Genomic DNA, 12,006 nt, shown 5'->3' with positions numbered 1-12,006 from the left:
ACTGGCTAGCACATCTAAGCATTGTCTTTAAATTGAATAAAAGTTGGATAAGAAAATTTCAACCCACTGTTGTATAGGATCCTCACAATAGATATATATTTTTTATCCTCACCTGAGGGCATTTTTCCATTTTTTGTACAGATAGAGTGGGAGGGAGAAAGAGAGAGAGAGAGAGAGAGAGAGAGAGAGAGAGAGAGAGAGAGAGAGAGAGAGAAACATCGAAGTGAAAGGGACACATCGAGCGGCTGCCACCCACACAACCAACCAGGGCCAGGGACAAACTGCAACCTAGTACATGCCCTTAGTGGGAACCAAACCCGGGTCTCTCTGGACTGCAGGCCGACGCTCTAACCACTGAGCAAACTGCCAGGGCACAATATTTTGATCTTAACAAAAAGTTCTATATTTACAAAGTTGAGGAATCACTTAATGTTAGTACACACAGACCCGGGGAAAGACTACGAGACTGAAAATCTACTTCCATAAGTGGAGGGCAGGGAAAGACTGAAGAAAGAGTCTGGCCACTCCAATCTTAATTAATAGAGTTTATTAAGGGAATTTTACATACAAGGCATGTCTTGGGTGACTGCAAAACGAAATGGATCCTTGTGCCACTTGGCAGGTGCCAAAGAATGATATAGGGTAAAAGTGGGGGGGATAGTCACGGGTAATAGTATATGAGTGCTACCAGGTACAGAAATTACGTTGACCAGGTCAGGGCAACAACCTTTTAAAGGAACTAGCACATAGCAGCAGGCAAGGGAAGGGTGCTGATTTATGTCAGAGTGAACATTAATTGCAATCAGTCTGTAAGGGAGGTTTGCAGAAAGCAGTCTGGGTGCATTTTGCAGGACAGACAGCAGTCGCCTCACAGAACAATCTCTCCTTCACACTTATCAACAGTTATGAGTAGGAGAGGCTGGTTCAGGGAGTGGTATATAGAATATGTTTCTCTGTTTTGAGTTTGTAAGGAAGAATAAGAGAGTATATTGGGTATTATACTGTTACAATGTAGATGAAGACTTCAGTTCTATAAAGTGAGAATCTACCAAACTGAGAAAGAGGCTGGGAAGAGAGAAATGGGAATTTGAGAGTAGTTTAGATTCTAGAGTTTAGAAAAATATCTGGGGGAAAGTTGGAAAGTTTGACTATGAATTAACAAGATTGGTCAGCAGTTGGGAGGGCCATTTTTTATTTTATTTTATTTTATTTTTTTAATCCTCACCCGAGGATATTTTTACATTTATCTTCAGATAGATAGTGGGAGGGAGGGAGGGAGGGAGGGAGGAAGGGGGGGGGAGAGAGAGAGAGAGAGAGAGAGAAACATTGACGTAAGAGAGACATTGACTGGGTGCCTCCCTCATGACACCAACCAGGGCCGAACTGCAACCAAGGTATGTGCCCTTGACTAGAATCGAACCCAAGACTCTTTGGTCTGAGGGCTGATGCTTTAACTGCTGAGCCAAACTGGCCAGGTCGGGAGGGCCATTCTGAAATGGGTGGATGGACCTCACTGTAAGGGTATCAGGGATGCAGGAGTAAGAGCTGGCTTGGGAGGTAATGAAAAACTGGTTAGATGTGATCGATCAGAGAGAAGTGGGTGAGATGAAACATTTGAAGATTTGTGAGCAGGAAGTACATGCTTTTTCTCAAGAAAGATGATGATATAGGTAGACTATGAGGGATAGTATAACTAGAGATGTTAGGGTCTAAACAGTGCTTCAAGTTCCAGAATGTTAAATGTGCAAGAGAGGTGTTATGGAGCTTCTTCCAGTGGCAACATCTATTTACAACAAAGTAGGGGACACTTGAACCAGCATTTTGTAAACTGGAAAAATACTTAAACAATTAGAAAACACATAAATAATTGAAATTTCTTATTGTGTCACTTCATATAATTTTTACTTTGTGTTTTTAGGAATGTAGAAAACTTTATCTTATAATATTTCATCTTCTAAGTGGATCTTGTTAAATGGCCTCCACAATTATAGTAGTATTGACTGTGTTTTATGACAAATATTTAGTTGATGTGATAACCTTAATTGCAGTGTTGTTTATAATTTCAAAGAGATAGGAATACCTCAGTAGGGAAATGGTCAGGTAAAGTATGACTATTATGGACTGGTATGCAGCCATTAAATAGAATAGGGTAAATGTGTTGTACTGACATAGAACAATCTAAACATCTTAAGTAAGAAAAAAGTACAGAACAATATATATAGTGTCATCAAATTTATGTGTTAAAAAAACCCTTTAAAGCCACATACATCTAGGTTCATTTATGTAGAAACATTCATAGCTGAAGAATTGGGACAATGTGTATTGAATTAATGTTGGTTATCTTCCCTATGTGGATATAGAAATAGGAGATTTTCACAATTCATTCTGGAGCCTTTGTGTAATTTGAATCTTTAGTAATGATGATGAAATAACTTGTAAAGTTGTGTTATAAGAAAATTTTTTAATGAAACCTAATTAGTATCATAGATGGATTTTGATTCAGAAAGTATAAAATTTAGAGAGTGAATATGAACATTTAACACTGATGAGTTCTGTTGTCTATGAACTCAAAATACTGAAGTTGCCAAGTGAAAAAATAAGTAGAAGTAAAATTTCATATTCATAAGGACATAAATTCAACCAGGCATAGGAACTTTAATAATTTGATTAGTCAGCTAAGTTGTATTCGGTTTTCATTTTAATAAGGTTTAATAATCTTTACTTACAACTAATTTGCTTTCAACCAGATGTGTCAAGTCTATGATCCAGGTCATGTCTGAATATTTGTTAAGCAAGGTACTCATAAGCGCTTTCATGTCATTGAATTTAAGTTACCATTTTCTGAGAATGATGCCTGTTAGGTGCAAGCATCTGCTTCAGTTAGGGAGATATTTAGTCTAAGTATGTTACATTAATAAGAAAACTTATGCTTTGGAAGCACATGGTGGTTTGGGAATAGAAAATCTTCTATGTTCCATACAACTACTTTGTGTGGTATTGGGGCAGTTACTGAAGAGTGGAGGCTACTTTTTAGGCTTTTGTAGTTACCCTAAGCCAGCGGTTCTCAACCTGTGGGTTGCGACCACTTTGGGGGTCGAACGACCCCTTCACAGGGGTCGTCTAAGACATAACAGTAGCAAAATTACAGTTATGAAGCAGCAACGAAAATAATTTTATGGTTGGGGGTCGCCACAACATGAGGAACTGTATTAAACGGTCGCGGCATTAGGAAGGTTGAGAACCGCTGCCCTAAGTAGAACTGTTTATTGGTACATTTGAGAAGACAAGTCAAAGACCTGGAAAAGGGATCAATCAATCTAGTGATTTCTACTCTAATAAGCACTATTTTGAGTTAAGAATGCCTCCCTTGAAAACATGCCCTGCATGCCTAATAGGCTGTTATTTGCCATTATTTTTTCCCAGCCTTCCCAAGATTACAGATAACCCACTAATTCTAACAGGTGGACTGTCTTGGGTCATCAGTGCTGTTAAGGAGCTGCTGTGTAAAACTGGCAGATTCCATCTCTTTATCTTCCATTTTCTTAACCAGGGATGACTTAGATTAATCCCCCTTCTTCTTTCTCCCAGGTCTATTACTTTGATCTTAGAAAATTTCTCTGTGTGTGTCATCCTTTTCTTCCTTCCAGTTCCTGCCCAGTTATGTAAGGAGAAATACGGCTCCCACTTTTTCCCCATTTCTCCTCTTTTCCTTTTCTTTGTTGCAATAGTGAACCAAAAAATGACAGTAATGATTATTGGGAATAATAGTGCTTCTTATCTCAAAAAAGGGGCAGGTTTTGAATTGGAATTTGGTATATGGTATTTCATTTAAGGTGCCAGTGATTGGGAAATGCACTGTTATTATATGGATTACAAAGAAAGAAAATATGAATGTCTTAAAAATCAATGCTGTCAATATCTAAAGCCCTAGAAAGTATTTTGCATGTGCTTTCAGAATATCATAGGCTGAATGACTGTCTTTGTCTTTACCTTAGTGATGAATCTTAGCATTATTCTTTTTTTCCCCACTTTATTGATTTTAGAGAGAGAGGAAGTGAGAGGGAGAGAGAGGTAGAAACATCGATGAAAGAGAACATTGATTGGCCGCCTCCTGTGTGCCCCCCATTGGGGATCGGGCTCACAACCTGGCATATGTCCTGACCAGGAATCGAACTGGTGACCTCTTGGTGCATGGGTCGATGCTCAACCACTGAGCCACACTGGCTGGACTCTTAGCATTATTAATAGAGGACCACAGACAATATAAAAATACATACCTACTTGTGAATAATTCTTCCCCCAAATTTTTAACCTAACTTAGATCTGTCTTCCAGTTTATAGAAAATACAAGGAATAGAGAAATGGTTACATCACACTGTGTAGAAACAATTAGGCACAGTCAGAATCTGAGCTATTCAACAAGAAATTATGCTCCAGACGGTCTGTATGTCAGCATCTTGGGGAAAACAGGGCAGTAGGGATTCAGAGAGACTTATGAGATATAATCAAATGTGAGGTATATACCTTTATTATATCCCAGAAGGAACAAATCAGGTATAAAAGATATTTTTTTGATAATATGCTCCATAGTCACGTCCACTTTCTAAATGTGATGATGAAGCATGGTTACGTTGGTGAATTTGAAATTATTGATGATCACAGAGCTAGTAAAATTATGAACCTTATGGGCAGGTTAAACAAGTGTGGAATAATCATTTCCATATCTGACGTGCAACTCAAAGATCTAGAAAAATGGCAGAACAACCTGCTCCTGCTGGCAGTTTGGTTTTATTATAGTGACAACCTCAGCTGACATCATGGACCATGAAGAAGCAAGGTGAAAACACACAAGGTCCTGGCCAGTTTTGCTCAGTGGTTAGAGCATCTGCCCACAGACCAAAGGGTTGCAGGTTCAATTCTGGTCAAGGACATGTACCTGGGTTGCAGGGTTTGATCCCTGGCCCCAGCCTCATCAGGGTCGTGGTCAGGGTCTTGCAGGAGGCAAGCTCACATCGATGTTTTTCTCTCTCTCTCCCCCTCCATTCCTTCCACTCTCTAAAATTCAATGGAGAAATATCCTCAGGTGAGGATTAACAACAACAACAACAACAACAACAACAACAACACATACACGGTAGAAAATCTTTTTCTAGGGATATAATGCATATGTGCAAATAAAAGGTCTCAGTAGGAAAAAAATGTCAAAATCATCAGGGAAGTCTCTAAAGCAATCAGAGAAGAATTCTCAGAAATCAACATTGAGTTGGAGGGGACTGTAAATACTTTTTTTTCTTTATTGATTTTTAGAGAGGAAGGAAGAGGGAGAGAGAGATAGAAACATCAATGAGAGAGAACATTGATTGGCCGCCTCCTGCATGCCCCCACTGGGGATTTGGCACACAACCTGGGCATGTGCCCTGACCAGAAATCGAACTGACAACTTCTTGGTGCATGGGTTGACATTCAATCATTGAGCCACTCTAGCCAGGCTGTAAATACTCTTAAGTGTCGCCTTATGCTATCACTCCCCAGGAAATAGATGTTGTTAATCAATCATGGCTTTCCTTCCTGTTTAAGAAATGGGGCCATTGACTCCTTTTTAGTGGTGTTCTCTATAGCCAGCCACTACCAGTTAATAATTTGTTGGTACTTGATGTGAAAACTATTTTACCATCTCTTAGTCAAACTCATTCATTTAACAGAAGGGGAAGCTGAGGCAGGGTGGTATAGTGGAAAGCTTTGGGGACACATATGAGTGAAAAGAATTTTCAGGGTTTCTTCATCAAAAGGGTACTTTCTTGCAAGAGTATTTGTTTATGAGCTAACATGTTGAGTAAATTTTATTAGTTTATCCAACAGTCACAATCTTCACCCGAGGACATTTTTCTATTTTCTTCAGATAGAGTGGGAGGGAGTGAGAGGGAGGGAGGGGGGGGGGAGAGCGAAGCATCGATGTCAGAGAGACACATCAGCTAGTTGCCTCCTGCAGGACTCCAACCAGGGCCCGGAGGAACCCAGACTGAGTGAGGTATCTGCCCTTGACCGGAATCGAACCCACGACTCAGTGGTCCACAGGCCGACTCTCTAACCGCTGAGCAGAACCGGCCAGGACTATTACGGCTTTTTTGTTGGATATTAACAATGTGGTATTTTTGTGTGCTGTAAGGCTTCAATAGGACCAAGCTATTTATAGAAACAAGGAGATCTTTTCAAATGGAAATAAAGACCAGTCATTTTGGAGTTCTACTACACAGAATTAATTTTATTCCTTAATGATGCAGTGGCATTATAGTGTAATATAAGAAAAAGGAAATTCTTTTATAAATAAGCAACTTGAACTTATATTTCCTCATATTCTGGTCTTCAGTGCTCACCACCTTGGCCAAAACACAATCTTGGAAGGCCTCAGGATAATTTCCATTCCTGTTCTTCCTAAAATGTGGATATTCTTTGCCTGTGTTCTGTTTACTACTTCTTTGTTTGCCTTGTTCAGTTCACATGAGCTAGTTCTTTTATTTCTAGTTTTGCTTTTCCAGATTATTGCTTTTCCTATGAATTCTCAAGAGATGTAAACATGTATTGCAGTTATTTGTTGTTAGCTAGCACCTGGTGAACAAGTGATTCAAGCCATTTTCTTTTAACATGATTATGTATATGTATAATATATATATGTATGTATTAATATTTCCCCCTATTATTAGATTATTTAGGTAGTATTTTTCACATCTTTGGTATTTATAAATGATCTTTCCTAAATGTTATTAATAACATGGTCATTGGAAGTAAGAAAAATTATTTCATCAGCATAGTTTTGTAGGGCCCATATGTAGCTTAAAATACTTACTTCAGGAAATGCTTTTCTTTAAATATGATGCTCACTATTTAAAACATAAGCCACAAATTTGTTGATTGGTTAGTTTTTTAAAATTTAAGTTCACTTGGCAAAATGGCAGTGATGGAAGATAAGTGACCACCCTTATAAGTTGCTTTGAAAAAAATAAACATTTATTTTGAAATATGTACTTCAGTCTTTTATAAATGAGAAATCCTCCTTTGAAAAAGTTTCACTGCATTTAGATAAGTTGAAGTGAGGACTTATTTTTCTTTTATTTTTTTCTTTTATTTATTTAATTTTTATCCTCACCCGAGGACATTTTTTGCATTCATCTTTAGATAGAGTGGAAGGGAGAGAGGGAGGAAGAGAGAGAGAGAAACATTGAGTGGCCACCACTCGCACAACCCCAACCGGGGCCGGGGACAAACTGCAACCGAGGTACATGCCCTTAGCAGGAACCGAACCCAGGTCTCTCTGGACCGTGGGCTGATACTCTAACTATTGAGCCAAACTGGCCAGGGTTATTTTTCTTTTAAAGATGGACTCTAGCTTCACATTTTTGCACATCTTAGACATAATGCAAATTAAGATTTTGTCATAATTATGTTAATTTTTATTCTTTAGGCAGAATTTTAAATAAAATATTTGTTATTTTTTTTTGCAGGTATATTTGCTTACTTAAACTACCATGTCCCTCGCACAAGACGAGAAATCTTAGAGACCCTAATCAAAGGCCTTCAGAGACTGGAATACAGAGGATATGATTCTGCTGGTATTTCCTTTTAAAAAAATATGATGGGTTTTTCATGAATTTTGAATCTAAGTGGAAAAGTTTTTGTTTTAGGTGACTGGATTCTGTAATAACGTTTGTTTTGTTTTGGGCAAATCTAAAATCTGAAGAATTTTTGTCTTTTATCCTGTTTAAAGGGTTTGTTTATGTAATTTCAACAGTATTATTATTTGTGGTAGAGTATTGCTTCTTATAGGTACCTTATTTTGTTAAAAATGTTACTGTAAAAACAAATTATTTGGGACATTTTTATGGTTGGTAGAACAAAGATCTTATTCTATAGGCCTTATTCTATAAATTATTCTTTTTTTCTTTTCTATAAATTCAATTTAATTTTCTCCAGGTATTCCAGGCTTTTGGTATATAAACTTGCTTAAGAGTCTTCTACCTTAAATACACAACAAAGCAAATAAAAATAACCTTTTCTCAACTTTATGTTCCACTCTAGCTTCTTCCCTTAACTATATTGGAGTCCCCAAGACCAACCTCAGATTGATGATTTTCTGGAAGGATTCAGCATATAATTGTACTCATGGCTATGACTTATTAAAACATAGGAAAACAAAGCAAAATCAGAAAAGGCACAGGGGTGAAGTCTGGAGAAAGCCTGGTACAAACTTCTAAGGTTTCTCTCCCAGTGGAGTCTCACTAGGTACTCTTAATTCCCCTAGCAAATTGTGACAGTTTGTGTGAAATGTTGTCTACCAGGGAAGCTCATTAGCAACTGAGTACCCAAGGTGTTTTTTTTCTTTTTTTTTTAAATATGTTTTTATTGATTTTCTGGAGAGAGAGAGAAACACCAATGTGAGAGAAAAACATCAATCAGCTGCCTCCTGCACTCCTCATACTGGGGATCAAGCCCGAAACCCAGGCATGTACCCTGACCACGAATAGGATCGGGATCTCTCAGTTCACGGGATGCAGCTCAGTTCACTGAGCTACACCAGCTGGGCTGGTGAAAATATTTTAATTCATTTCCCAGAGCTTATGAGTAGTGTATAACAAGCTGATCCTAATTCCTTGGCTCCTGTGTAAAGAGCCTCTCTCTGCCCCCAACAACTGCCCCCTTCCCCACCCACGCCCTCACGAGGTTGGCTGAAACCCCAGAAGTCTCATTGCCGCCTGCAGCCTTGGGTTCCGGTGCCCCCATCACACGGTCTTCGTGCGCTCCCTGCTGCCTGCCTCAGGAAATGACACATCACACCATGGTGCGTTCTCTGCGTTCTCATGGCCTCACTGGAACAACTTCCAGGCTGGACAGGCACTTAAAAGCATAATGGTGCTTCCATGAATGAGCTCAGCACTCTTTGAGGCTATCATCCCCTTCATAAAGGGCCTAAGTGACTTTCCTGTACCACACTGCAGCAAGTTATATGTAGAACCAGACGAGAGCCTTAATATAAACCACTGATCGAACTGAGGGCTAAAATTCTCCAGAACACTGTATAGGAACTCTATAGTGACAGAAAATTTGGACCAGATTCTACAATGGTGGCAGAGTGAATGGAAGCTACACAGACTGTCTCCCAGGACCAAACTGGAATTACAACTCAAGTAAAGACAAATCATCAGGAAAAACCAACAGAAAAGCAGCTGAAGGGATCCCATATAACCAGGAATGGAAAGAGGTCACCAAATTGAGCCTGGAGCAACAGCGAGGTGTGAGAGGGTGGGCAGGGGGCCCATGGACAGCAACTGTTTTAGCTATGAGCAGTTACCTCGGGGTTAAAATCCCAAGCCAGCTCTACAGTGCAGAGTGCTGGGACAGAGCACTGAATTAACTACAGCAACTCACCTTGGGCTCCGGCACAGGGAGGGCAGACTGGACTGGAACTACATGGAGAGACTCAGAAGTTTGAACTGGGAGGGCACTGGGAGTTTTGTGCTGAATCACTCCCTTCGTAGGGCAGAAGCCATATTTTTCAAAAAGCCCCTTCCCAGAGCCCTGGGGAGAAGCAACAGCCCCTCCCTCAGGAATTTAACACCACTGGGCCAGGCCAGAGAAATGAAAATTGAGGCTGATCAGCAGCTAGAGACAGTCAGCAAGCATCTGCCCCACCCACTGGAAATCCTCTTACCCTGAACACCTGAGGGATTTTTTCATTCAGGTGAGGGTTACAACCCAAGGCTCATCAGGTAACTGAGACTAACAGCTAGCAGGCAAAAGCTAGAGGAAAACTGAACGTTTAATTGGCCTGCGAATCTACCCAGGAAAGTAAGACTTGACAATGGTGTTTATGTGGGTCCTCCCACACTCATCCAAACCCAGTAGAGGGAACCACAATCGGTGGAACACCAACACCCGCAGGGAAAATTTGGCAGGCTCCTAAACCCACTGAAACAGTCAGAATGGTGAAACAAAGAAACAAATCCCAAATGAAAGAACAAGAGAACTCTACTGAAGATGAGATAAATGAAATGCAGTTAAGTAAGGTGGAGTTCAGACTGATGGTAATGAGGAAGCTCAACAGCATGAGTAATGGTGTAGAAACATTGAAAACCAACTAGTTGGAAGTGAAGAATGACATAGCAGAAATAAAGAACACATTGGAAGCAATATCCAGCGGAGTAGAGGAAACCAAGGACCGAATCAGTGAATCAGAAGACAGGGCAGAAAAGTCACCCAATCAGAAAACCAAAGAAAAAACAATGAATAAATAGGAAGACTGCCTAAGAGAACTGAGGAACAATGTGAAACATAACAACATCTGCATTATTGGAATGCCAGAAGAAGAAGAAAAAGAGCAAGGGCTAGAGAATGTATTTGAAGAAATAGTGACAGAAAACTTCCCTAGCTTGGTGAAGGAAAAAGGCATTCAAGTTCAAAAAGCACAGAGAGCCCCAAGTAAGAAGAACCCAGAAAGGCCCACACCAAGACACATAATAATTAAAATGCCAAACATTAAAGACAAAGAATCCTAAAGGCAGCAAGAGATAAGCAATAGGTTACCTACAAAGGAAGCCCATAAGGCTATCAGCTGACTTCTCAACAGAAACACCACAGGCCAGAAGGGAATGGCATGAAGTAATCAAGGTAATGAACAAGGATCTGAATCCAAGACTACTCTGTCCAGCAAGGCTATCATTCAAAATAGGTGAAATAAAGAACTTTCCAGACCAAAAAAAAAAAAAAAAAAAAGGCTAAGGGAATACATTAGCACCAAACCAGCACTGCAAGAAATGTTAAAAGGACTGTAATTAGCAGGAGAAATGGGAAGAAAAGTAGAACCACACTAAACAAAAATGGCAATAAATAAGTACATATCAATAATCACCTTAAATGTAAATGGATTGAATGCTCCCATAAAAAGACACAGAGTAGCTGATTGGATAAGAAAGCATGACTTTCTTATCCAATCAAAAAAAAAAAGGCTAAGGGAATGTATTAGAACCAAACCAGTACTGCAAGAAATGTTAAAAGAACTGCTGTAATAAGCAGAAGAAATAGGAAGAGGAACATAACCATAATGAACAAAAATGGCAATAAGTGCATATTGGTAATAACCTTAAATGTAAATGGATTAAATGCTCTGAATAAAAGACACAGTGTTGCTGAATGGATAAGAAAGCATGACTCATATATATGTTGTTTACAGGAGACCCACCTCACAACAGAAGACTCATATAGGTTGAAAATGAAGGGATGGAAACAAACTTTCCAAGCAAATGGAAAGGAAAAAAAAGCTGGGGTAGCAATACACTTCAAAATGAAGGTCATAACTACAGACAAAGAAGGCCACTACATAATATTGAAAGGATCTATCCAACAGGAAGATACAACCTTAGTAAACATATATGCGCCCAACATAGGAGCTCCAAAATATATTAAAAAACTTCTGGAGGACTTCAAAGGAGTAATCAACAGCAATACAATCACGGCAGGGGAGGGGACTTCAATACCCCGCTGACATCACTGGATAGATCCTCTAGACGAAAAATTAACAAGGAAACAGAAGACTCTTAAATAATGCACTAGATCATATGGATTTAATAGATGTCTACAGAGAAATACACCTCAAAACTACAAAATTCACATTCTTTTTAAGTGCACATGGGACATTCTCAAAGATAGACCACATGTTAGGACACAAACTAAGTCTCTACAAGTTCAAGAAGATTGAAATTATATCAAGCATCTTTTCAGATCACAATGGCATGAAACTAGAAATCAATTACAACAAAAACACGTAAAAACATTCAAACACATGGAGGATAAATAGGGTTTTATTAAACAACAAATGGGATACCAAGGAGAACAAGGCAGAAATTTAAAAATTCCTAGAAACCAATGAAAATGATCACACAACACAAAATCTATAGGACTCGGTGAAAGCAGTACTGAGAGGGAAGTTTGTAGCACTACAGGTCTACCTCAAGAAAC

The 12,006-nt window shown here is 39.2% G+C and overlaps 1 protein-coding gene across 1 annotated transcript in view; it reads left to right on the top strand.

Moving 5' to 3' along the window:
- The window catches only part of GFPT1 (glutamine--fructose-6-phosphate transaminase 1), a 64,626-nt gene that overhangs the window by 5,027 nt on the left and 47,593 nt on the right, over positions 1 to 12,006 (top strand). Inside the window, exon 2 of the mRNA XM_036262705.1 lies at positions 7,500 to 7,607. Coding sequence (XP_036118598.1) covers positions 7,500 to 7,607 — 108 coding nt within the window. The remainder of the gene's footprint in view (positions 1 to 7,499; positions 7,608 to 12,006) is intronic.

The sequence above is a fragment of the Molossus molossus genome, unplaced genomic scaffold, assembly GCF_014108415.1.
Source record: "Molossus molossus isolate mMolMol1 unplaced genomic scaffold, mMolMol1.p scaffold_m16_p_15, whole genome shotgun sequence".
Taxonomy (NCBI): Eukaryota; Metazoa; Chordata; class Mammalia; order Chiroptera; family Molossidae; genus Molossus; species Molossus molossus.
Note: the sequence above shows the minus strand (reverse complement) of the source record. Positions and strands in the feature narration are given on the sequence as shown.